General features: G+C 49.7%; 1 protein-coding gene across 5 annotated transcripts in view; it reads right to left on the reverse strand.

The window, feature by feature from the left end:
• Window positions 1-26,359, reverse strand: part of RNF123 (ring finger protein 123) — a 47,752-nt gene extending 21,393 nt beyond the window's left edge. For 2 of the 5 annotated variants that reach the window (XM_041461651.1, XM_041461627.1), the window contains exons 1-31: window positions 26,269-26,359; window positions 23,887-24,080; window positions 22,786-22,870; window positions 20,717-20,796; window positions 19,835-19,932; window positions 18,595-18,649; window positions 18,176-18,261; window positions 17,351-17,437; window positions 16,798-16,865; window positions 15,822-15,947; window positions 15,009-15,123; window positions 14,091-14,195; window positions 13,835-13,960; window positions 12,574-12,666; window positions 12,308-12,381; window positions 11,751-11,868; window positions 11,182-11,281; window positions 10,914-10,975; window positions 10,753-10,824; window positions 9,974-10,094; window positions 9,092-9,193; window positions 7,837-7,943; window positions 7,131-7,329; window positions 6,371-6,516; window positions 6,097-6,180; window positions 5,664-5,771; window positions 2,891-3,068; window positions 1,852-1,926; window positions 1,365-1,452; window positions 1,020-1,107; window positions 811-895 (exon numbers count right to left, since the gene is read on the reverse strand). In XM_041461651.1, the coding sequence (XP_041317585.1) occupies window positions 811-895; window positions 1,020-1,107; window positions 1,365-1,452; window positions 1,852-1,926; window positions 2,891-3,068; window positions 5,664-5,771; window positions 6,097-6,180; window positions 6,371-6,516; window positions 7,131-7,329; window positions 7,837-7,943; window positions 9,092-9,193; window positions 9,974-10,094; window positions 10,753-10,824; window positions 10,914-10,975; window positions 11,182-11,281; window positions 11,751-11,868; window positions 12,308-12,381; window positions 12,574-12,666; window positions 13,835-13,960; window positions 14,091-14,195; window positions 15,009-15,123; window positions 15,822-15,947; window positions 16,798-16,865; window positions 17,351-17,437; window positions 18,176-18,261; window positions 18,595-18,649; window positions 19,835-19,932; window positions 20,717-20,796; window positions 22,786-22,870; window positions 23,887-23,968 (3,013 nt within the window). In that variant the 5' untranslated portion in view covers window positions 23,969-24,080; window positions 26,269-26,359. The other 3 variants (XM_041461634.1, XM_041461643.1, XM_041461620.1) reach the window with 3 other exon arrangements.
• Window positions 26,360-26,993: the final 634 nt, after the last annotated feature.

The raw sequence follows: 26,993 nt of genomic DNA on the forward strand, positions 1-26,993 counted from the left end.
CACCATGGGCAGAAGAGAGAAAAGAGAACAAGAGTGCTGTTAGAACAGACAGGCAGCTCCCTGGACAGGGCTCAGCATACACCTCCATGTGCCACCTGTCCTTCTGTCCCCCATTCCTGAGCAGCTCTCCAGGAACAAAGTCTGGCACAAAGCCTTTTCCACAGCAGAGGAGCATCAGGAATGTATCCACACAAGCCCAGAACCCGTGAGGGTAAAGCTGGGGACATGTTCTTCAGCTCAAGAAAGGCAACTTCTCCCCACATCTTTCTCAGCCACAAAAGAGCTGAGAAACCCCTCAGTTCAGTGACACTGCTGAGAACCAAACTGCAGTGCCCAAGGCAGGACAGGCTCTGCCAGGCTTTGAGAGATGCCAGGATAAAACACTCCCTGACTGCAAACTTACACGGTGCCCTGTCTCCTTGGGCACCCACTCCCTCTCACAGGGCACCTGCTGCTTGGCAAACGTGACAGCTCTTCCCCACAGCAGCTGTTCACTGTGCACATGGCAGAGCTTTCTCTCAGGCTAAACCTCTGGTAACGATGCAGTCCTGGGCCTCTCTCCTCTCCTTTGGAGGGCAGAACCCCTACTTATGATGGATGTAATTCATCATTTGGCATGCCCAAATCACCAGTAGAGAGGCTGGGGATGGCCAGGCTATAAAAACCAGGCCTGGATATTTGGCCAGGAACACCCTACTTTGGCAACTATCCCAAGAGCCGGCCTGGCCCACAGGGAAAGCTGCTAAGGAAAAGGTTGGTCCTCCCTCATCACCCATCACAGCCCTGAGTGCCAATCCCTGCCCCACTCACTCTGCAGGCTGGGTAGGCTGGCATCCTCAGGCTTGGTTTTCAGCAGGTGTGGGAGCCGTGTGTATCTGTACCCAAAGCCACAGCCCTGGCAAAAGAGGTAAGGAAAGATCTTAGAGGCTGAAAAACAGTTTTGCTGCTACTGGAAAGTGAAACGTTCAGTGTCCCAGCAGCCCCAAAGGCTGAGAGGGGCAGGGATGCAGGATGCTCACCCGCCACAGCCTGACAAGGATCCAGTTGGTCTGTGCCCAGGGTCGCTGCTCATAGGGAGCCAGGAGGTTCTTCATCATGGAGATCCGCCTGCCAGACAGGGACACAGGTCAGCCCACAGTGTTTGGGGACAGGAGATTGAACAGGACACACAGTAGGACCCATGAAGCTGGGGCAGAGCAAAGCCACTGGTTTTTTTGGGAGAAGGCTCCCAAATCAACTCCACCCCCCTGCTGGCAACTCGTGGACCCCCAGTGGTGCTTGGCAGCCCTCCTGCTCGCTCACCCAGCCCTGCCACCACCCCAGCCCTACCCCAGCTCCCCAGGAACAGGCAGGGCAGCACTTACTGCTCTTCTGGGATCCTCTCTACAGCACGCAGCGAGTGGGGGTAGCAGACGTAGCTGGCCAACGCCTGCATCAGGGAGTCCCGGATGTCTGGGGAGGAATGACAAGGGACTAGGCCAGGCACCCAAGGACACACAGCACACGAGGGAGCGCCTGAATGCCACTGGCTAGGAGGCAATGGACCTCATGTAGAGGCACATTGTCCCTGCTGACATGGAGAGCATGCTTAGGCTCAAGCAGCAGTAAGCCCAGACTGGATATGCAGGTAGCTGGGACAGGAGTCCTGCTCTCAAAAGGCTGTCCTAGGTCATGTATCTACCCTGCAACAAGCATGGTAAGGACAGTACCCAGCCTCATTTTGAATGTGGAGGCATAAGCACTGAACAGATTCAGCAGACAGATCCCAGCAGAAGCCTGGTCAGCCACTGGTAGTGGCACTGGCCAGACCTGTGACATTATCACCTCTAAAGCACAGGAATGCAGCCTCACCTGTTCCCACAATCCTTGAGTCAGCAAAATGCTTGGCCAGGATGGCAGCAAGGCGCATAAGGGTCTCTTCATAGCCTGCAAGAGAAGGAGGGAGCAGTGTCATGGCAACAGCCTGAGGGGCATCCCTGTGGTCCCAGTGCTCCCATGGACATGGCACAGGCCATGGAATGAATTTCTGCTACAGCTAACTGCAGCTTAGTTGTGTGTCCAGTTGTCAAAAATAGAGACCTGGGAAGACATTCATTTCCAGAAGAGCAGAGACTGAAATGGTTATTCAGGGAAAGATAAAACCATGCAATGGAGTTGGATGGCAAGGGAGAAGTGTCTGGTGCAGAAGAGGCTGAGCAACACAAAGAGCACCCTAGGTCTATGCAGAAAAGCCATGTTCAGCCTGCATGCACTGTAGAAATTGTTACTACTCAAGTCTGCTCTTGCCCAAACAAGAGCACTTCAGCTATGTCCTGTTGGTGGGAACAGAAGCTTTTCTTACCTTCACGGGCTCTGGAAAGCACAGAACTATTTGCTAAGAGCTCAGAGAGGTCTTTTAGCCAGGAAAGCACAGAATGTGCACAGACAGAATGCAGCTAAACACAGACTCTTGGCATCAACTGGGTGGTCATCTTCATAGGAACATCTTCAAATCCCAGGGGAATTCAAAAGCAGTCCCAATTTCTGCACTCATGGAACATCCTCTCCCACTCAGAAAATAGAAGGCTGTGGTAGAAATTACTGAGGCAATCACATCTTACAGCACCCCAGCCCATTCCTGATACCTCCTTGGAAACACAGTCCATAGTTGCCAGTGATTTTCACCACAGCCAGCCCCGTGACAGCTTCACACAAGGCATGGGCTCCCTACCTGAGCACAGTGACCACAGCTCACCACCTGCCCCACAGCTCAGATAATGCACTGGTGCAGCACATCACAACCAGGAACGGACACAGAAAGGAAGATGCCCAACTACCACTTCACCATAAGGACATGGCTTGCTTTAGATCTTATCAGGCCAGAATCAGGAAGCTGTCCCCATTCCCTCACCTGGAAGTTCCTCCATGCTGTTGACAGGGCTGAAGTAGTTTTTGAGTGCACTGTAGCTGTTCATAGCCACGCTGAGGTAGAATTCCGGCATGAAAGCGAAAAGCGAGCCCGTCCTGTCGCCGTGCTCGATGGTGCGGATGCACACTCGCAGCAGCCAGTAGATATCCTGCATCTTCTCCTGCCCAGAAAGAACACAATTCCCAGTCAGCTGACAGCTTCTCTTGGGAGAAACAACCACCAGCATCACACTCAGACCTCAGAAACGTCCGCATATTGGAGATCTTGCTCAAACATCTTACTCTAAGTTCAATAACCAGAGCTGGGCTATTTGGTCTGTCCATAAAGCCACAGAAGTGGCAGCTGGAAGAAACAATCAGAGATCTCTACACCAACCTCCAGCAGAGAGCATGACTCTCACCAATGTGATGGTTTTGTCTCACCTAGCCTTGAGACCCTCCAAGCACTACTCCTTACCAGGGCATGTGCAACCACACAGGCCTGGCAAACAAACATGTGAGTTTGGATTGCAAAGACACTGCTGAAGGAAAGCAGGCACTAGCACTTTCCAGAAATCCGTTGGAAAGAAAGCTGGTCCATTGTAGGGATTAAATGGGAACAGGCTGAAAAGCTCACACCAACTCAGATCTTTGCAATAGGCAGCCACAGCCCTTCAGGTTCTGTGCCAGCCATTCAACCAGATTTACTGTCCTGAGGAACATCAGCCTCTTGCCTCTCTAAACAAAAATCAGAGGGTCCTAAATTAAAAACAGGAAATTTAAGGTCAGCTACATAACTTTAAGCTATAAAAATGGGCGCCACTGAAGCCATAAAAAGAGGAAATATTATTTCATATCCTGCAATGCCAAGAAATAGCATAAGCAATAGCTGCTTGCATAAAAATAGATGGAGAAGGGTTACACTTCTCATTTAAGAAGAAATTAAAATCAGAGGTGCAGATAAGGCATTTCACTTGCTTAATGTCTTTTCTAAAGTATGTTGTTACCATCTTTGGGAGATTTTCATGGGTTTATTCTGTAAATTAGGCTGATCTAGTACAAATCAACTAAACTGACTAACACATGTCTTTTTCTCAACACTGACCCACATCTCAGCCACAGTGTTACTTTCAAGATAAAAAGCCACTGTGCAGAACAACATTAAGGTTGAAAAAGCTGCATTTGGCTTTAAGACTTGATAACCTCAAATGTCATTTCAGGTATTGACAAGCTAGAAGAAAGCCTACACCAAGAGGATACAAAGATGTGATTAGCCAGTGAGATAGATAAATACAGTGTTGTAATAAAACAAGCTGTAATAAAATAAGCTGTAATTCCTACCGGGATGTTTTGAAGGCAGAATTATGTGCTTTAAAACTAGGAGTGTCTTTAAGCAGTAGCACTCCCTTTTGTCTAACTTTGAATCCCCCAGAATAAACCAGTGGCTAATTCCTCGAGGAAGGAGCAGCCTCTGCCATGCCATGACACCTCAGCACAGAGCAGGACTTTGCCCCTAGACAGAACCAGGCTCCTTTTCTCCAACAGCAGCAGCTGTGATCATACAGATAAGATCCTCCAGCGCACACAATTCCCAGAGAAACAGGAGCTGCTGGATGGATTCCCCCACTGGGAAAGAGCAGGGACTTGAGATGACTGTGAGATGGAGCCCTGAAGGCACAGGCTCCTCAGTGCAGTCACATTCCGCAAGCTCACTGGGCCCCTGGGGCACATTCCTGCTCTCCCTGTGGGCTATGAAGGCCAGGACAGCAGCACAAGGCACAGACAGGGAAGGCTGTAACCTTCAGTGCCAGATGCCGCTGATTCATCAGGAAAAGTGACACTGCAGTCGTGGTTTAGTATGACAAAAGATCATCTAGAGACATGAATATTGCTTCTGCGCGGGCCAGCACAGTGATACCTGCAGTGTACCCTGGTGACACCCCTCAGCCTTGCCACAGCAGTCTGGGAAGAAAGGATTCTTTTCTGGCAAGCATAAGCTATGCTAATGCAGCTCGAGAGCTTTTGCCTTGCAATCCTGCTTGGGAGGGAAGGAGGGGATGAGCAAAGAGCTCGTGAGTCAGGATCAGCCACTGCAGTTCTGCCAGATGTGTTCATAAGAGCTCTTCTTCCCCTCCCTGTTTACATCCTGGGACACACAAAAGCCATAAAGAGAGATAGGGCAAGGCAATGGAAGTCAGGAAAAAATCAGCAGAACTGCTTGTGGGAAAGCAGACGAGAGCTTTTATCCTGGAAAATGGTGAACTTGGGGGAAAAGGGACAACCTGTGCAAATAGCCACTGCATTAGTAAATGTGGAATACACTCCCTGCACGGGAACCAAGTGAAAAAGGGGAGAACACCTGAACAAGAACTACCTTGACTTGGATCCCACAGATTTAGCTGCAGTAGTGAGATCCCCCTCTGACACAGCATAGCTCAGGGAAATGATTCACAGTAGCCTCCATCCTCTGACATGTCTTGAGAGCTCAATCTCCCTTTCATCTGCACCCTTTTGTCTGCAGTGCCCTAAGGAAAAGCCTACAGCACCATGCACAGCTCAGATCAGACTGGGCTGATCACTATGGGACACTGGGGAACAGGAGAGGGGCTAAGCCTAGAAAGGAGTCTCTGATACACAGCAAGGGAAAAAGCAGTCCCAGAGATCACTGACATTGCTTCAACACCAGGAAAATGACACCTGTGACATGTGAGCCAAGCAGCAGAGATGCAGAGACTCACTGGTCTCCTTTCAGCTGCTCATGTTATGCTCCTGCCCACCTTTGAATAAATGGTGACATTTATCCAAGCGAGGCGCCGGCTCAGGTGGTTGAGCTTCTCGGAGAAGACCTTTTGGCTCTTCAGCAGTTCCTCATGGATGTCTCTCCTCTGAAAAGAGTGCAGAGATGTCAGGGCAGATGTCACTGCCATTTATAACATTCTTTTTCAGTGCTGAACAGACAATGCAAAAGCATATACCACCTTGGGGCTAGCTGGGGAGTACTGGCAGGGGGAAAGGGGTCAGCAGCCTTCCAGTGGAGAGAGTGGGAATCAGTGCTATAAAAAGCACTTACCAGTCTCAGCTGAAGCCCACAAGGCCTGATGCAGATGCTAGTACAGCTGGGCAGCAGGACTTCACCCTGCCAGATACTGAGGCTCTGGCAGAGAACAAAGCTGGGAATCTGGTAAGAGCTGGGAATCCAGAGACACTTACCCTCTTTGGGCAGCGGCTGATTTTTTCCTCTGTGTCTTTCAGTGCCATGGCATATTCATTCACATCATCTGACACACCAACCATCTGAAAAGCAGCAGATTTCAGCAGTAAATAAGGGGTTTTTTCCCCTAAACATACAAGTATGCAACCAAAACCCCAGTGGAGGTTGGCAGAAGGACAGGGCACACACAGTCACTAAATAAGCAGAAAACAGAATTGGTGTAGAAACATGAACATTGGGGAAATGGATTCCTGCACAGCATGTACCACTTACCTTCCCAAGCTGTTGGTGGACACTGAGGTTGTACATCATCACTATCCCATCCAGGACTTCCAGGAGGGAGTTCTCAGTGATGGGCTGGTCTGGCTCTTCTGGGGGTCTGCCCAGTAAGAGACCATCGTTTCCATGGGTGCCTTCAACTGCAATGCATTCCCAAGACAAGAAAGAAGCTCTTAGCAAGACGTTTTGGCACCTCAGCTTCTGTCTGCTCCTGTCTGAAGCCAAAGCCCTGCTGAGTCTCTGTAACATGGAGCTTCTTCCCAGTCCATGGGATTCACTAGATACCACTAGATACCACACTACCACACCATTCTCATCTTGCTGCCTTCATCAGACTGACCTGTCAGATCTATTCAGACTGACCCAAATCATGCAAATTCCACTTCCTCAAGCCCTGTACGTGCTTCAAAGGCCTGCCTGGTACACCCAAACAGCAACAGTGCTGCTGCTGCACACATCATCCTCTGGCTGGCCTGTCTTCAGAGCAAGTGTGGCTACAGCTGCCTCTGAACTGCCTTCCTGCAAAGTCTCACTGCATTTGGAGGTACCAAGGCAGCATCTCCTTAGACACAGAGGGTGAAAACATCACCAGTGTCATGTTCAGGATGATGAAGGGGCCTTTTGGGTGTCAGCACACCCTGGGAACAGGAAGGAGCAATGCTGGCAGTACGGAGATTGCGTTCCTCTGGGCAGCTGGAAGATGCCATTCTGCCAGGGCCCAGCTGTGCCATGCCAGCACAGCAGCAGTACTCACTGTCCTCCCGTGTGCGCTGCTCCGCGCGCAGCGTGAGCACTTTGATCTTCTCCAGGGCTCCAAGGGGCCGCCGCGGGTTCATCAGGCTGACGGCTGCCGTGCTCAGGAACCGGTTGGCCCGGCCCAGGGTGGGGGAGCTGAGCCAGGCAGGCCTGGCAAGAGCTCCACCAATGGCCAGGGCGGCAGAGGGGCGCTGGGACTAGAAGGAAATGAAGGGAGAAACAGTTCCAGCTGTGTTTGGCTGCCTGCTGTTCCTCCCTGGACCCTGCAAGGATGTTGGTATAGATGCACAGGGGCCACTGCAAGATGAGCAGGCAGGGTAGCAAATGGGTAAGTCCTTCCTCCAAGGGCACATGCCAGGCACAAACAGCAGACCTGCACAGCAAGAAGCTGCTCTGTCTACAGCTGCCTTGCACCTTCCCAAATGCAAGAACCAAGAGCTGCCATGGAGGGGAGGCAGCACATTCAGATCAGTGGGTAGTGAGAGAGCAGGGTATAGAAAACTTTGCTGCTCAAACTTGGTGCAGCCAGGACCTCACTGATCTCCAGTGACTCTCATCCAAGTGCAGCTGTTTATCTGGCTGCCCATGGACGGGTTACAGTCCTGACCCAACCCTGCCTCGCTGTAAAGCAAAGCCTTTCTAGCCAGAGGCCCAGCTTGCTGCCCCAGCACCAGGGCCCCCCGCAGGTGAGTAACTCAACTCACCTGTGCTGCTGATGTTGCTGATTCCTCGTCTTCATCAAGATCATCCATAGTCACTGCCTGCAGCTCTGCGGGGTCGATCAGGATGTTGGCTTTTGCAGCCAGGTCATCTGCACAGAGCACACCAAAGCAGAGATGAATGCAGGAGTCACTCTTCACTTACCACGAGGAAGACATCCTCTTTCCTGCTTCTCAGCAGCAGAGAAGCAGTCAGAAAAGTTGAATGCTCTATCAAAACAAGCTCACCTGTCCCAAGCTGCCTTACAAGGAACAGATCTGCCCTTACAAAAAGAACAGAGAGCAGCAGGTGCTGCCCTCACAGGATCCATTTCTGCTCCTGTTCCTACCACCTACAAATAGGATAACTGAGAAACCAGGAGACAACCACCAGGGCCAAACTGGACTAGTGCAGGCATGGCAACTCTCTGCCTGAGACCATCTTTTAAGCATCCAGCTCTCCAGTGCTGTCCCATGATGTGTCCCTAAGTCACCAGGACTAAGACTCACACACAGAGGAAGCCTGTGCTGATGGCTACACTGTACAAAGCCTGAAGAATGTGTTCTTTAGTCCACAGCTCTTTCTTTACAGCTGGCCAGGATACCTTGGTAAGAAACCAGAGGAGATAACGTGGTTCTCAAGCTGAGTAACCTAATCTTGAACAGCCAAGGATCAACATGAGACAGAGAAAATGGTCCTCATCTTGCAAACACACCGGGGAAGGAGAAGAGACATCTGAGCCAAAGGCAAGACAAACCAAGTCCAAGGGAATGCCAAAGGGTTTCTAACCCTTGCACAAGGCAGGCTTTGGAAGCCTAGTGCCAGAGGAGTGTGTGGCACACATACACACAGCTGCAGTACTACACAGGGCTGCTCCTCCCTGCCCAGAGTAATGCACCAAGTAAATCCTGGGCATCCTTCACGCCCAGCAGAGCCCAGCTGATGGTCAGTGCTTTGACAGCTCCCAGTCCTTGGCTGTGGTGCAGCAAGAGCACCACACCAGAGGATATTCCCAGACTACCCCCTTCCTCCAACTGCCACATGCCCAATTCAGGGATACAAACAGTAAACTGTTAACTTAAAGGACACTCCACCTAAAAGGTGTGGCATCTTCTTCAAATTAATTTGAATCTCATTAAAATTCAAGTTTGCTCTCCCTGAATTTAATCAAAATTCATTACCCACAGTTCCCTCCCTGGCATGTCTTGCATGAATTCCATCCAAGACCTGGATTCAGGTATTGGCAATGAGAGCACTTACCTTTCAGAGTCTTCTTAAGATGAGACAAAAGACCTCCAAGTCGTTGAAGGTCAAAATAATCCACCTTCCCATTATAGAAGAGTTGAGGAGGGACATAGGCCTCTAAAACAGAGGAGGAGATTTGTTTTTTTCCACAAGTCTCATGCACAGGTCATATAAAGTCATGTAAGGGCTCCTAAAGCAGAACCCAGGACCCACATTTAGGACTAACATATAGGGACAACTTTTGTTGTAATAAAAGCACAGGCCATTAAGGCAGAGGTGATTTCCACAATGGAGCAAGTATTAGATCCATGCAGAAAGAGGAGCAAACAATGGCCATCAATGAGACTGCCAGCACTTCCTCCCTCCAGCCACAGTCACAGGGGTAAACTGGATCATCAGATAACTTGGCAGCTCTCCACCTGGCTACTCCAGCTCTGCCACTTCGTCCCACAGGGATAGTAAAGCATTCACTGAGTCTAGAGAAAAGGTCAGCCTGAAGTAAGGAGAGGGAATACCAGTGGGGTCTAAGAGTGGGAAAGCAACTGGCACTGATTTAGTTTCCCCTTACTTCCACAGTTTGGGAACTCCAAAATCAGAAGAATATACTCCCTAAAACTCTGACTAATGGATCGCTGAGCTGCCCTTCCACAGACCCACAGTCAATAGTGGACTCTGCTCCAGAGCAGATGGGGGAATAACAAACAGTACAGGCGTCCTTTTGCAAGTCTCAGATCTGGATGTTGACTGCAATAGATCTGCACAGGAACTTCCCAAGGTGAGATAAGGCTCAAGCACTCATTAGAGACATAACATTTCCAACATCCTGGAAAGCACTGCCAAGAGGCAAACCTTGTCTAACCACAGAAAAGCCTGCAAAGCCTCTCCCCCAGGCCTCACCTTCACTGCTCAGGGAAGCTGGGGTCTTTGCTTTGTGGCCATCCCAGAAGTAGCGCAGGGCAGCGATGAGCCGGTGCAGGAAGCACACCATGTACTCTGGTGGGCACAACACAGCCAAGTTCTAGGGCACAAATGAGAGTCCAGCATCAGGGCAGGTGTGAAAGTGCATCTCTGGCCAAAGGGCTACATGGAGCAGGCAGAAACTTTTGTGTTCTCAGCCTTGCTAGCATCTCTAGCCTTCAGGTCTGGCAGAGAGCCCAGACCTGATGGTGGGCAGCAGTTTCCACCTCCAGGAAGTCCTGGGACACCTCTGTCACTGGTCTGACAGAGGATGAGGGATAACACACATTCCATCATGAAAGATGAGGATGAGCACAGGGATGCAGGTGAAGAAAGGGTCTGCCTCCCAAAGCCTCAGGCCAACAGCCTGACCCAGGGCCAGAGGAACAATCCTCACCCAGGTAGTGAGGAGGATGGCAAAGCCAGCAGCCCCACTGTGGCAGAGCACTCCACACCCACACCCCCTGAGGGGCTATAGGAGCATATTCAGCTCTCACCTAAGACCTCCCAAGGACCACCTTCCTATAAATCACTGCACAGGACTTATCTAACTTGCCTGGTTTCTAGCCTCAGATCTCCTCCTCCTCATTCCCTGTCATATCTAGACCTCAGTGGATCAACTACTAGAAGCAGCCCGGCCAGAAGGGCAGAGTTCCCAGCCTGAAGGTGCAGAAAGCTCCCAGGGTCAGACTTGCAGGAAGGCCGGCCCTCTGACTCACCCCTCTGTTGCTAGCGTTTTCCTGAAGAAACTTGCGGAATTTGTTTAGGAAGATGTATCTGGAGGCTTCCCCCTGGCAGAAGAAAAACCAGGTGGTAAACCTAGGATTTACAAAGCACATCCCATGAAGATATTGTCACAAAAGACCCACAGAGTGCTTACCCCTCCTCTGTCCTTGTTGTTCAGCAGCAACTTCAGAATCTGAACCTGGAGACCTTCCACCACTAAAAGGGGGACACATGTCTGCCATCAGAAAACCAGCATTGGAGAGCAACTACCCCTCTTAACCCCAACTGCAGTACCCTGTCCCCAGGAGAAAGGCTTCCTCCTCAGCACAGGGGGCACAGGATTTATAATGAATAGGATTTAGAAAGCCCCTGGCTGCACAAAAGGTGTGGAATCTTGGCAACTTCCCTCCTTCCCCACAAACCTTCAATGCGTTTCTTGAGCCGCTGGCAGCCTCTTTCATATGCCCGACGCCTCAATCTCTCCTCAGCACTCTCCTCCTTCACCTCCTTACTCTCCTTGCCCTGGTTGGGGGACAGACACTGATTAGTAGGAGACCACTGAACAGGGAAAATGTCTTGCCAGAAATTCCCTTGAACAATGCAAAATGGAGAGCAGAAACTCCCTGAAACAATGTGCTAGTGTGTGACTGCAGCTGGCAGGACACCTAAACAGGTCTCCTCCTGTAATGAGTAATGTAAGGGCAGGAGATCTTTTGAGGACACCCCAGTCAATTCCTTAAATACTGTGAAGTTCCCTTCCAAATCTGTTGCCACAGAAAACTGTCCCCATTCCGCTGTCTGAGCATCAAACATACTCTCTAAGGGGACAAAAAGATGACAGGGGAATGGAAAAGCTCCAGCTCTCAAACTGTAGGACCCACCAGTGCTAACACAGCTGGAGATAGGGGCCATCCAACTTCCTCAGCCAGAAGAAGATGCAAATGGCAGGCAACATTTCCTCAGCCTCCTGGGTGGAAGTGCCTGTACTCACCTCCTTGGTGAAGCGGTTTGGCCACCACGTGGTGGGAATGAGCTCCTGCAAACCTGCCTCTTCCACACGCAGAGGGCTCTTGATGTAGAAGAACACAACAGAACGGAGCACGTCGAAGCTGTGCTGGAGTTAAAGCAAGCACAGAAGCTACACTGGGAGAAGGGACAGGGCACGTCCCCAGAGCTGTAATGACAGACTCCTTTCCAAACTACCACTGCAAGATCCAGAGGCCTCTGGAGAAGCCCCACACAGCTATCACAGCAGCTACCCAAATGCTACCACAGAGTTTGACTGCTCTGAAAGTGGTTTTGCTCTAGGAATATTAGAGGTCAGTCAGGTAGAAATGAGCTCCTGTGCATTACTAGGAGTGAACTATACAACACTACTCCCTCCCCTCAAAGCATTCGTAGGAAATGGTGTCAGGCAGAGGAGACCTGAGAAATGACTTCTCAAGACAGGGTGACATCTGCCTCTCTGGACCTACAGGTCCTTGAAGTGTCCTCGGCTGCATTATTGAGGGAAGGGAAAACTGAGACAGGAGCAGACACAAAGGATACAGAACATTGCTGAGTAGGTATTTCCTAGATTTCTCATGCTTCAAGACTGCAATGGTGAGCCGGAGGTAGTGGATCTAGGAAAACAGGAGAAGTAAAATGAAGAACATCTGCAGAACATACAACTCTCCAATGGCTACAGTGTGACAAAACTGCCATCTTTGGATCAAACAACTACAGGATCCAAAACATCGTGTACCTTTGGACATGGGGACATAACAGAAGCTGGCTAGTCACAGATTCCTGGGGATTCAGAAATGCAAACTCACTTGTAATCCCAGGTCTGGGATGATGGGGGAGAACCTGTAAGCCCGCAGCAGGGACATCAGTAGCTGCTTGAGGCACTCATGCACTTCATACTCCTGAGAAAATAAGAAACACGTTTAAGAACAACAGCAAGGAGTCAGGAACAGCAATATCTCCCAGACTGAGATCTTGGAAGGAAGCATTCATTTCTGAACTGGAAAAGCAGGTGCTCTGAACCCACAGTGTCCCTCTGACTCCACAGGAGAGAGTCCAAGCAGAAGTTGGTGCCACTGCTTTGCTACAGGGAAACAAGCTTCTGCAGGAAGTCCAACCCAAAAGTCACCTATAAAAAGCCAAAGTCCCAGGCCCTATTTGTTGGGCAGTCACCAGTCTTCTTATTCCCTGACTCTACCCAAGACACAGTGTTGGTAGAACTAACCAGAAGAGAAAGAAGTCAGTCTTGGGTAAATGTGATGAGAGAAGAGTTGTCTGTTTGAATTCAACTCATAGCCAACTAGCAGGATGAGAGCCAACTCTTCCACAAACACAGAAGCCCCACCAGAGGGTCCAGTTTCACTGCTGAGATGGTGGGCCTGAAGGAGTCATGACATTTTTCTATTAAACTTCTCATGGCAGCTGGCTGGGCCAGTGCCCACATCTGTTAACTGTTACCCCAAAGGGCAGACGTGCTGTCTCCAAGCAGATCCCTGGCAGTGACTGGCTCTGTGTAACCACCCAAGCACTCCAGCAGCAGCAGCAGCTTCCCAGCTGCCTCAAACATGTGTCCCAGGAAGAAGTAAGCTCACCCAGCATGGATAGGAAGGGAAGTTGGAGGAGACTTTTCCCCAGCAGTGCTGGAGATGCTGAGAGTGCACTGCACACTTCAACCTTAGTCTTGCACACTCTGATCAATCTCTTCAGCACATGGCAGCACTTAAGACCTCCACAGTCAAATACACATTAATAACAATCAGAAGACTATTCTCATTGATAAACTTGATGTTTCCAGAAACAGGAAGTTATTCACCATCATCAGTTCCTTTAGCAGTAGGAGAAGCTTAGAAATGCCTGGTTAACTCATTGCCAGTGTCTGCATTCAACCCTCAGTGCCTGGGTGTGCAGCAGCAGCCAGAGGAGCTAATTGAGAGGGTGGTCTACCACAAAGAAAAAAGAAGAGAAAGACACTGAACACTGCCAGCATTTTGTAGGGAAGGCTCCTGTCCTCAGCACCTCCCAGAGTCTCCCCAGGATCCCCAGGGAGGAACCAGCACCCTAGCAACTCACCTCCATAAGAAGCCACATGAGATCCAGCAGCTGCTGAATAAGGGGATGGGCCTCCACTGCCCCTCCTCGCTCAAGGATGCTCAACAGGAAGGTCATGAGCACATCTTCCACCAGGTACACCTTGCACTGCAGACAGAGAGGCAGGTCAACAGTCCACAATGGCACAGTCACTTCCCAGTAAAAGCTGGAGATTATTTTGTCTTGCAAGAGCAGTAACAAGAACTACAGAACCTGGCAATGGGCAGGCAAAACTCACCATAAGAGGGGAGAAGTAATTGAAGATGTGAGCTAATGTAATCAACACTGTGGGTTCTCCCTGCAGCTGCCACATGGATGTGTCTTTCTCCACCAGCTTCCCCTCCTGCAATGACAAACCCAGAAAGACACATGGCTTGGATCCAGCCCAATCCACCTGTACACCAGCAACTGAATGAACCACATGCCTGGGGCAGCCACTGCTGCTGTCCCATGCCTGACTGCACCAAAAACCTTGAACATGGGAATTCAGAATGCCAAAGAAGCCAGGTCTATTCCTTTGGAAAGCTGTAGTGCAGTCCAAATGTCACTATCAACTACATGCAGGCACTCTGACAATGTTCTTCTAAAAAAAGGCTTTAGTTTACATGATAATTCGTAAATGGGAGCACCTACAGAGGAGGAGAACTATCAAAGCAGGCCTTCATTCGAGCCAAGACCATAGCATATGGCATTCCCTATGCTTTGGGCATAAACAGATCATCCCTCATCCTAGTGGAAAACAGTGTTTCCAGCAAACAGTGCCACAGCCAAAACAATCCTCAAGGCAAACCTGCTAGAATTTCATCACATTGCTGAACAGGACATCAGTAAAAAGCTTAGGATATGAACAAACTAATTCCAAGGGTGCAAAATCAAATGCAGTTGTGAGCCTGACAAATATCACTTTTTGAATACTGGCAATGAAACTTCACAGGACTGAGAACAACAAAGCCCAGTATGACTTAAATTAAGTCCTGGAACTACCAGGAAGGCCATTTTGCAAGCCAGAGCGCTCTAGGGACACACACATGCCCCATGCAAGCATTTAGACTCTCGGGTGTATGGAAACATCTGAGCTGGCAGCATGTGCCAAGGAGAGCAGAACCACATTTCCCAGCATGGTGCCCCTCAGATCCACCCCGTGATGCCAGCCTACCGTCACATCTATTCCAATATGGATCACATTCTTCAAGTAGCCCAACAGCTTCCGAGCCTTCACCAGGTCTGCCACAGGAGGATCTTGCAAGGGCCGGTAACCTTCCACTGGATAAGTAGGGAAGTGTTAAGGGAAAATGCAATCTGATCCTTTTGGGACTTCTTTTGTCTGTGCAAAGAAGACTCTGACTGCTTTACTTGGTATCCAGCCCCAGTTCAAACCATAGTGCCTTCTGCACAGATGATAAGCTACAAGCTCTTATCTCCACTTCCTCCATACTGCAAGCAGAAAGTCTTTCACTTCTGCTTGGTGTGAAATACTTTTTTCATTAAAAAGACCTACTGGAGCTCCCACTACAGCCATCAACAGGCACAGCCAGGACTGCTCTGACAGAAGCTCCAGGCTTCAGCATTCACACATCAACAGGCAACACTAATACCATGTCAGAAGCCCCATACGGCTGGGAGGTAAAAGAGATGAGTGACCAAAAGGCTCAGCAGCACATCAGCATTAGGGTTTCCAAAACTGCCGAGTGAGAATTTTGCAGGATCTGAGTGTCTGGGAGCAGGCAGCCCCCAGATGTAGCAGCAGAGCAGAAAGTAACTCTCATTTCAGAAACTTGTGTTTGTGTCCTGGAGTTCTGCTTCAGCTAAGGAGGTATTTGGCTCTTCTGTTCCTGACTCAGCTCTGCACACAAGTGCTGACAGCAGAAAGTGAACTGCAGTCAGGTGTGTATATTCTACAGCCTCCAAAGATGGTGTCAGGACAGGCTCTTCCCCCTTCAGACCTCCTCTCCCCACACCTAAAGGATATCGGAGTGGACGGCTTCCGAAGTTAAAAGCAACAGACTCTTTGAAGGAGAGGCTGATGGCAGGGAAATAAGCCATTCCAGCACCCCTTGTGATGTTATCAAAGGCAGTTCCCAGAGATATGCCATTCCTGAAAGAAGGAAAACCCACAAGGTTTTAGTCACGGCAGGAGGCTGGGCAATACAGGTATCAGCTTGCCAACACGGACACGCCAGTCAGTCATGCCTCCTGTCATTCTTAACCTGGCACACATGCAAATGTCACAGCTCTGCTGAGTGACAGCCACGGGAAGCACAGGGTCACTCCCATTTTCATATGGGCCTGGGAAGGCACTGAGGTCTACACAACATGCAGAGCCCACTCAGCTTCAAGGGCAACCCAAATCTGTGAGATAACTAAAGCAGCAGGACATTTTAAAGCACATGATTTTTTGGCCTCATCTATTTGATGTTGGTGGCAATCAAGGATAATGCTTTCAATCTACTCCTCCATAAAAGATGACACCAAACATCTAACAGTTCTTATTTGCAACTGACTTGTTGCAGGCCAGGGCTAGAGAACAATTTTCATTGTGCATGGGAGCTGGAAACTGGAGATTTATCAACCTTTTCACAACTCCTTGGGAATTTAGGACAGGCAAGGTCTATAGTGACTACAAAAGCAATTAATTAAAGCCAAGTGTGGCATTAAGCACCACAAGAGATGCCTTTCCCTCCAAAATCCTAGCAAACTTTACAAAGATTTTGTAGCTTGAACATCTTCCTGCCAAATGTTCTCAACTGAACTGAACTGAGACCCAACAACCCATTCAGATGGTTTCTGAACACAAGACAGAAAAACAAAGGCCAGAACTACCAAGGAACATAAAGGGGAGAGAGCACAAATGGGGCTCAGCAATCTGCTGAGCAGTGAGGTAACCTTTCTGTTACACACAGACATACAGACATAAACAAAGCAGGGAATGGAGCAAAGATGCTTACAAGCAGAAAGCAATGGTGCCCTCATCAAGGTCTATCAGACAGCTGACGATGTCTCCTGCTGCCCAGGACTGCAGGAAAGGGAGAGAAGAGGTTAAACATGTATTTCCAGGGTTTTGCCACATCACAAGAAAGACTGAAACCCAACCAATCCCTTGTGATTCAGGGTTAAAGAAGAGAGAGTTCCTTCTCCCAGCAGCTCACATCATTTTCAGGCACTTCTAAAGCCCGTTTGGGATCTTTTTTCCCCTCTGGCACTACGAATGTACATTTATTCCAACAGTGCACCATGCTCTGATGTACCACAGGGAACCAGAGCCTTCCAGGGATCAACAGCAGCACTAGGCTGGGAATCAGGCTGCTGGGGCTGCTAAACAAAGCACTGAGACAGCATGTCCAGCACCCCTAAAGTACAGACAAGTGCTGGTGCACAGACTGAAGCAGGGAGAAAGGCTTGAGGGCACTTCACAAGGCCCAGCAGAATTCAGTGAGCAGAAGGAGTCACCTGCTTTCTGCTCCTTCCTCTCCATCCCATTCCTGGGGGACAGCTACTCACTTTGCCATAGTTTGTTGTAGTCACGTTCCACTTGCGCACCCTGTTTCCATCATAGGCATACGAATCTGGCGTGTCCCCAACGCCTTCCTGCACCAAAGCATGAAAGAGGAGACTCAGACCAGACCAGGCATAGAGGATTCTTTTCATTGCAAGAGAACCTTTAAGGGGCAGACCAGTAGACAGGGAGAGCAGCTGACAGCACACATGCTCTGCCTGGGAAAAATCCTCACTCTAGGAATGAATCCAGTGGCTTGTGATCTTTGGTTCAGAGAAATGCACCACTCCCTACTTATTTTTGGGTCAGAAGAAGAGTACTGGCATCCAACAGTTCTCATTTCTATCAAAGCAGCCCCCCCAGGATGTCCATCACTTCCCCTCTCACATACTGCAGAGTGACAAGTTAGTGAAATTCTGCAGCTGACATCTCTTTCCAGCACCAAACATCCCACCCAGATGAAACAACATCTCACCCTCCCCTGGGCAAAAAAACCCCTGTAGCACCAGGTGCTGAGGCCCATCCCAAGGGACAGGCTGCCAGCACTGCAGACACACACACACTTTCTGGGGAAGATACCAGCTGAAAGTCAATATGTAGCAGTTCTACGTGCAGCAAGAGCACATCAACACACCCAGCACAGCCTTTCTCACTGAGCACCATTCTGTGGACACAGACCAGAGAGTCTCATAAAGACTCTTAAAATAGCAGGTCTGGCATTTTATGTGTGGCATTTCTGGTGTGAATGCCAGCAGGACACAGCACCAATGCAATGCTCTACACTGACCAAAAAAGCAGTGGAGGAGAATCCCCCAGCGTAGCTATACTACCTCCTGATTAAATCTGCAGTTGAGAGTACACCAGCCAATCTGCATGAGTCCCTGGGAGGAGATGAGCACCTCATAAATCCATTTCCCTGAAAGAAAAAGAGAAAAAGATGACACACGGTGAATTCTTGTCCCCTGGCTTGTTGTTAGAGACGCCGAACCTGACACTGCTCCCACAGAAATATATGTGGCACACAAAGGAGGCTCAGGACATCCCCAGGATTCCCCTCCTGCCCCTTCACTCTGGCATCACACAATCCCCCATCCTTCTCATTCCCTGGAAAAGTTCAGTGAATGAACTGAGGAAGAGGGTGCTCAAGATCTGGAACATATTCAAGTTTTCCTGAGCTCTCCAACTGTCTAACACCCCATATACTCCTCCCAGGGTCTTTTCTCAAAGCAGTACTGGTTTATTTCCTTACCTTTATACACACATGTTGTGGCCCTGATGGACCCAAAGTTACTGTGGCCAATCACCTGGACCAACAAACAAAAGATATTTTAATGTCAGGCAAAAAGAGAGGCTTGTTCAGTCCTTCCCATTCCCTCTGTCCTCGCGCTCAAAACCAAACCAGATGGAGCACTATTCACAAGGACAGTATAGGGACAAGAAGGGACATCTTCCCCAGCCCAGCAGCTATACTTGGAGCCAACTGGCCCCAGGGAATCATTCAGGTCCCTCCCACAGCTCATCTGTACTTGATAAACCCCAGTGAAGCACCCAGCATGGCAGCAGTACAAGGACATCATGTTGACAGACAGGTTCCCAGTGAACTGGCACAAAAGTGTATACAAAAGTGACTATGATATTGGAAAGATACATGAATGCTGGACAAGTTAGAACAAAACTACAGATCCAAGGTGTCCAGGCCAAAGGCCAGGATTGGCAGGTAACATGCTGCCTAGAAACTGAACCATGTTAGATCCTGTCTCTTGATATCTTGCTATCATGGGACAGACCATGAAGAGGAAATGAAAGCAGGAACAAGGGAGTCACAGACAAGCCAGTCCAATCCACTCTGTGGGTCAACTCTAGGTACAGCCAAAGTAATCTACAGCAGGTGGTTAAAGGGAAAGGGGAGACCAGGGCAGCCTGATTTGTTAGAGGCTAAAAAGCAGGCATAGATTAAGGAGGGAATCAGCTCAAGAGCAGGGGATGTGCTTGCTCAGTGAAGGGGTGAAAGGAGTGCAGAAATTACAGAAGTAGGAAAGAGTTAAATTCCAGCGGATTCTTTCAGCTGACTGAACATCAGGGGAACATCAGCTAAGGAGCAAGCAGCTAATTAGTGGAAACAAAGGAGAAAGGAAAACCTCAGCTCCAGCCTTTTTCTAGCCTTTTAAGAAGACCAGAAGGAAGGAAGAGGCAGCCTGCTGGAGGGAGGGACAGGAAAGCTGGCTGCCTAGTCAAGTGAGCCCCAGGGCCAGCGTAGTCCTTTCACTTCCTCACAGTCCCACTCAGACCTTGCTGACACTCAGTGGTACTGCTAGACTTTTTCCCAGGAGAGCTCATTTCCTCCAGGATCCTGCAGCTTTCAGGGCAAACTCCATTTACACACGCTACAAAGCCACTGACAGGGATCCATTACAAAGAACAAACCAAGAAGCCCCAAGTGCTTTTAGTCCCACAAAACCATGTTCTGCTGTGTCCAGCAACACACTCACCCCAAGTAAGTCATCATCGACCAGCAGGAGCCCCTCAAAGCCGCTCGTGTGGTCCAAAACCACAGTGGAGGGACCGAGCCGGCCCTCTGCTACCTGATCTGAAAAAAGAGTTGCAGAAAACCTGTTGGGGACAGCTGTGCAGGATTTAACAGTTCACCCTCTGGGTACCTCTAGCCAGACTGCAACAGCACCTGGATTCTGCCACAAGGGAGGAAGATTATGATAGTGTTGCCTATGTTAGACCCTGAGAAACTCAGAAAAGGAGGGAGATTTAAAATAAAGTCTTCACAGTGACTCAGCTATGCAGCATTCAGGCCACATTAAATTTTCCACAACACCTGAAAATTTTACTTTGACAAATTTCAAAGGCTAAATTCTGTGCCAAATGTTTGGCCAACATGTCACACTTTGATTGCAGCCAGCAAGAAAAATTCGGCTTTCTAGGAGGGGAGCAGGGTTGTATCTTGCCACATCTTGATTCATTCAGAGAAAAGAATACAGGGTACAGCCTGAGACCCAAAGTGAATACCTGCAGTGGAGACCAGCATGTAGTAATTGTCAACAAGCCTCTGCATCTCTTACTGATAATAGTACAGCACACTTCTGGTCAAAGCAACGGCTTTGCATATCATTATCAGTATAATACCCACAAAACTGCTTTTCCAGACATTTTAGCCTGGAAATCTGCCTTCATCTGCAAACAAACCTGCTGCAAGGCTGGCCGATGAGCCCCTCACAGGCAGGATTTAAAAGGACAATAAATTAGAGCACAGGGAGGCACAACAGCACTCACTCAGGGAAATGCCTTTCATGATACATCTTGTCCTTCCCAATTAAGCAGCACAAGCAAGAAGCACAAACTGGATAGGCATTATCTCCTACCTCTGCTCTCTTCAGAGCCATTCTCCTCTGCCAGCAATCGCTCAAGGTGCTCCTGCAGGTTCTGGAACGTCAGGTGCTTCCTAGGGAATAAACACACAGGAGCTCTTACAAAAAACTTTGTCTTCAATATTTCAAGAGTTGCAGCCCAGACACGTGTTGAGACGTGAGACATGAAGTTCTGTCGATCTGTTTCATGTCATGAATCTAAGGAATTTTTTGCCCATTGTGTTGGGACAATGAATGAAAGAAGGACCAAACACAGCACAAACAAGCCAAGTAGTTAACAAAGAATCTTACAGTCTTCAGTCTGCTCAGGAGTGGTTTGTGGCAGTAAGAAAACGTGGTACAAGGCAGCAAGAAACCAGCTGTACTACCAATAACTATGGACATGACTTTGCTGCAGTCAGCATCATACAAACACGGCCTAAGTCAGGATTCGTTTTTTCCCCAAAGTATTTTGCAATACAAAAGAAGAGAGAGGATCACAGCAGCAGCTGCAGCAGTTCAGACAAAGGTCAGGCTAGTCCAGCATCCTCTCTCTGTGAAAACAGTTAAACCATTTTGTTTTTATACTGAAAATTCTCTCATGCATCCCCTTTGGGCCACTGTTCTAGAGAACTTACTGCCCTTCCTTGGTTCTCTCCTTTCAAGGATAGTTTACTTAGCTAATCCTTACACAAGAGCCACCTTTTACTGTGAGAACCACTAGCTGTTCCTATCCCTGCTTCCCACTTCCAAAGCCATCTGGGAAACAACTTTTCACTTCTCCAGGACTAGGGATTTCCCTCTCACCCTAATGGTGAGAGGCATTGTGAAATCCTGATGGAAGTGAAGATGCATAGAAGTGAAATCAAAGAATCAGCTTTGGTTGGCCTGAGAAGGGATGCTTCAGCTAAGCTGCTTAATCAGCACTGGCATGAAGGAGGAGTTGTGGAAGGAGAGTGGAAGAGCATGAGACAGGCAGAGAGATGTCTGCAGTGAGCTCCTCTATAAAGAATTCAGGCCTCTGAAGGCAAGATGTCATACCATAAAAGTTGTTCTCATATGGCAAATGTTATTTCCAAGACCTCTTTGACTGCTATTGGGCTTTCTACCAAGTAGCCACAACCAGGGAAAAAGGGTGGAAGGCAGGAAAAAAGAGAGAACAGTCCAACAAACTATCAGTTCTGTGCATTCAAGTCATTAATCACCAGACAAAGAAATCAGAAATATTGAAACCCAAAAGGCTCAGGCAGATGGAGTGTTCCAAGGCTTTCTGGCAGCAGAGCTTGTGGTAAAGTAACATGACCCACTTTGCCTCCCCCGCGCCATCACCCCAGCTCACCAAGAGCCAGAGGGCCAAGAACTATTTATAGCAGCTCTGAGCTCACGTTGGAGCTGGCAGTCCTAAGTATAGCCCGTGGAATGTGACCCCAGCCATGCTGCAGCACTGCCAACCAGCAGGAGCCACAGCCCTGCCTCACTCTGCCACACTCCTACCTGCCCTGAACCTGTCTGACTTGCCACTGGCAAAAGAGATGCAAGAGGAATTCTTTTCATCCAACACTACAAGTTTCTGGGACTAAAAGGTGAAGGAGAACTGAAAATAAATAGGAAAAAAGCAGTCACTAAACAGGAATTTTGTGTTTCTCTTCCTTTGGTGACTCCTAATAAAAGTACCAGCAGTTCCACAGCCTGGAAAATGTATGGTATTGCATGGATCAGTAACAGTCTTGCCTTTAGGTTACAGAACACTATTTTTAATTCCTGCACCCGACACATGTGCATTTTGCACTTCCTTACAAGCAAAGGGGTAACAGGAACAATCAGGTGAATGCCTACTTATTTCAAAAATATTCCCTAGTGTGCTGGTATATGGTATTTTTCATGCAAAAAAGAGTCCTTCCTCATAACCCCTGCAGTTTGAAAAAGCCACTAAAAGAGCAGACCTCAGAGCTGTTTCTGTAACATGGAGCTGCTGTGTTTTTAACAAAGATCACTGTGTGGCACTAAAAGATCTTTCCTTTCACACAGTGCTGTTTATCTGGAGGTGGCATCGCTTGCCACCTGGGCAGTGAGAAGTCTGATACCTGTAAGCAGCTGCAGGCTGGTTCCCATCAGCACTGGTAAAGACTCGATGCAGATAATCATTCAACAGCCTGCTGTTCACAATCCCTTGGGAGAAACAGAAAGGAAATAAGCTTAGAGAGTCTGGGGTAAACTCAAACATGAATTTCATACACAAGCAAGAAGCTCATAACGATGGGTAAATTATGTTCATGTTTGTTGATCAACACAATGGAAAATGCAGCTTCAGCAGTCATTCACCGCCTTACTGTCCTCACTAGCAGAACCAGATTATTGGGTGCATCTCCCCAAAAAAGACTCTTTCCAATTTGAGCTGCTCTGCCATAGCAACTGGGAGCCTATAAATCGCTACACACAGGTGGAAGTGCATCTTCAGGAATCCTGCTGTGCTACTTCCTGCTGTGCTAAAGTAACTCCAAAAGCTGAAAACAGGAATCCAATTTCATTTAAAAAAAAAAAAAAATCTTAACACTACTGCAATTCCTGATGTCCTATTCATATTCAGGATGTCTTTTAACCACATAAAAGATGCTGAGATGGAAAGGCTGCAGGAGCAGCTCACCTCGTGTAACCCAGAACCCCTCTTTAATGATGTGTGCCTCACCTTCACTAAACAACCCTTAGTGTCACACTGATGCAGCATTCCTTGCTTCTGAGTGCAACAGTGCCCTCAAATGCCAGATTTGTGGTCTCAAAAGCATACTTGTGCTGGATTGGTGATGCCAAAAAAAAAAAAAAATCAGACTGCCTGGCAGGTAGCAGAATTTCCCAGAAAAGGATTCATTTGAGAATTTGACAAGCTGTTCATCCTGGAAGGAAAATTCCCTAAATCATATGGCAAGCAGACAACAAAACATTATCCAGCCTTATGAGGAAGGGCTGTGTGCTTCAGGCTGTGACCTGAGTTTCTGGAGTCATTAGTACTGCAGGAATGTCCCATCCAAAATCTCATTTCACTTTGTGGATTTACTCAGTTTCAGCCCCCCTACACCTCACACTGCCAAGGTGACTGCAATTGGAAGGCAGCTGATCTCAAGCAAGGCAAGAGATGCTCCCTGGATCCACAGTGCTCCTGTTTTCACAAGGCATGTACAGGACCCTACCTGTGACCTTGGACTTCTCTGGCTCAGTGCTCAGCCTGTAATTCTTCCTTGAGAAAGCAGTCCCAGCACCTCTCGACGTCATTCTTCACAGGCACCACTTCCAGAGCAGACATAAGATGGGCAGATGCCTAGAACAAAACCTTCTGGGGAGGATGCTGTCTTTAGACTTCTCCCTTTCTTGGAGGTTGGTTTACCTGAATTAAACAACAGGGATAAGCCAAAAAATAGCCACAGTCCTTGTATGTCCTAATGACATTACACAAGAGCCCCAAACCAACTAACTGCTGACCCTGCTCTCAGTCCCACTGTTGTCCAACAGCTCAAACCCTTCCCAAAGCAGACAAACCATTAAGCCACACTCCAGACAGCCACACAAACCCCACTCCAAACAAAGGCACAGGCACATCCAAGCCAGAAACACAGGCAACCTTCACAGCAAGCCTGGGCCAGAAGCACTGGGCCAGCACAGGGCCACAGCCACCACCACTGCCAAACTCCGCTGAGACCGGGAACCGCGCTGCACTGCTGCTCACGTCCTGACAAACACTTCTGCCTTTCTCTCCCGCCCTGTATTCTTTAGGACAGCAACACGCGCCTGGTTAATCTTCTGTTTAGCAGGTGTTTAGATTATTCCACTACCCAAAACAAAGAGCGAGGAAAAAGGAATGAGACAAATGCAGATGGACCGGACTACAACAGAATATCACTGACTACAAAGCGAAAGACCCAGCTGTCAGAGTCACGGGGATAAAAGCAGACACAGGTAATATACAATAGTGTTTACAAGTGAAAATCTACCACGAGACTACACATTCAGGAACCTTCCTGGTATCACTAGAATGCTATCAGAGCTGACATGTGCCACAACAAAAAGAATACATTCAAGTGGCTGGTTCCATCCATCTTCCAAATGTTAGGCTATACCCCTCTCCTGCTTCCAGTTGCCAATAGCCAACCCTCACTGGAAGACTCTCCCTGGCCATCCATCTGTCAAAGCACTTTATGACACACAGAGCAACAGGAAGATGCAACAGGAGCAAAGGCTGCAGGAATTAAATGCTTGTTGGCGATCTCATGCAGAGCAGAAACTAAGGTGAACCCAAGAAAAGTTAGTGACTCCAGAAAAGGAGAGCCAAGTGACACAAGTGCCACAGCAACACAAAATCACATGAGCTTCAGCTAGACTTGGGAAAGGGTTTCCTAAAACCCCTTTCCTCAGGACCACCCCAGCACTCAGCAGTGGAGCAACACTGCCTGGCCTCCCTCCTGCAGCACTGCTGAGCAAAACAGCGGGAACAAAGCAAAAACCTGGATCAAAGGCCCTGAATGATGCGTCAGGAACTCAAAACAAGAGATAAAACAATAATGAGAAACTCATCGTTTACTACCAAAGCAGAGCAGACAGCACAATGTGTACTGTCCTAAAAGTACTCGACACATGACATGATTTCACCTCTGTCAGAACAAGTTTAAAACACCCGAGGGCAGTCAGGAGTGCCCATGGCTCTCCTAAAGCCAGCCACTCTGGTAACCAGCGCTGCTGAAACAGCCTGAATGCCCAAGGCAGAGCACACAGCACCGCCACACTGGCACCATATGAGATGCAGGGCTGGCACCGCTGCAGTGCCAGGGTGTTTGCTCGGCTGGAGCAGATGTTGCTTTCAACAGGTCTGAGAAAGGGCAGAGCAACACACATCTGCCCCATGTGCGGTTCACAGAAGCCAAGACGCCCTGCTCAGAGCCTGGCCCCGGGCTGAACTCCCTTCTCTCGGCAAAAGCAAGCAGCTTCCAGCAGCAGGGCAGAACACACAACACAGGAGCAGCCAGAGCTGAAGTGGAGGCGACTGGAGGCAGGCGAGGAGGCCGAGAAGCCAGGCCGGCCAACACAACTTTGTCTGGCAGCTGCCGGCCCAGCCCTGAGCCTCGCAGCAGGCAAAGGGAAACAGCACAGCCCGACACGGATCACAAAACTGCCCTGCCCTCAGCCCAGGCGTGGGTCCCGCGGCACCCCAACCTGCCGGCACCCCCAGCCCACAACCACCGGGCAGCACTGCCGCGCTCACACCCAGGAACCGGACTCACCCCGCAGCCCAGCGGCGCCCCATAACCCAGAGCCAGCCCCTGAGCCGGCGGCACGCCCTGCAGCCACCGACACCCCCAAACCCGGAAGGACTCTCCATGCCCACGAACACCCCAAAGCCGAGAACCCCCTACACCTGCCTACAACCCGTGAGGCGCGGAAGCCACCCCCCGATCGGGCGCCTCCCGCATAGCGGACGACACTCCCCGAGCTGGCCGTGCCCCGAGCGCCCCCGCGGCCCCGGGGAGCCCCCGCGCTGCCGGGACCGGGACCGGGACCGGGCCCGCAGCCGCCGCACTCACCGCTGGCCCGGCCGCGCCGCCGCCGCCGCCGCTACGGCGACCCGCGAGGGCCATGGCGGGCGGGCGGGACGCGTTGCCGGGAGACGGGAGGGACTCTCTCCGCGCTCGGGCACGGCCGGGCCGCGGTGCCCTGCCCCAGGGAAGGACCGGTGGTAGAGACCCCCCGGTGCTTGTGTGAACTTCTGTGGAGGAACCCGAGCAAGGTCGAGGTCGCCGAGACGCGAAACTCTCGGCCGTGGAGGTGGGCAAGCGGCCAAGGCCAGCCGGCACGGAGGAGGCCGGGGCAGGTGCTGCCCACACCCAGGGAGACAACGACACTCTGGGCCAGACCCTGCACGCTGCCCTTGGAGAGATGAGGAGGAGGAAACCGACACATGAGCGTGGGCCTCTCAGTGCACTTTATTGTGCCTGTGGAGTGGGATCAGGGCCAGTACTGGGGGACGGTCCACAACAGGTCCTGTGGCAGCGTCCAGGCTGGCTGTGGGGATTCTGGGTCCAGCTTTGCAAATGGCAGCAGTCTTGGATCCACAAGGGCCCAGGGAGCATGGACTGGAGCATCTGACACTTTCAAGATAGAAACACAGATTCACAGAATGATTTGGGTTGTAAGGAACCTGAAAAATAATCCAATTCCACCTCCCTGCTATGGGCAGGGACAGCTCCCACGAGACCAGGTTGCTCCAAACCACTTCCAGTCTGGCCTTGAACACTTCCAGGGATGGAGC

This window comes from Pyrgilauda ruficollis, unplaced genomic scaffold (genome assembly GCF_017590135.1).
Source record: "Pyrgilauda ruficollis isolate IOZ18807 unplaced genomic scaffold, ASM1759013v1 scaffold10, whole genome shotgun sequence".
Taxonomy (NCBI): domain Eukaryota; kingdom Metazoa; phylum Chordata; class Aves; order Passeriformes; family Passeridae; genus Pyrgilauda; species Pyrgilauda ruficollis.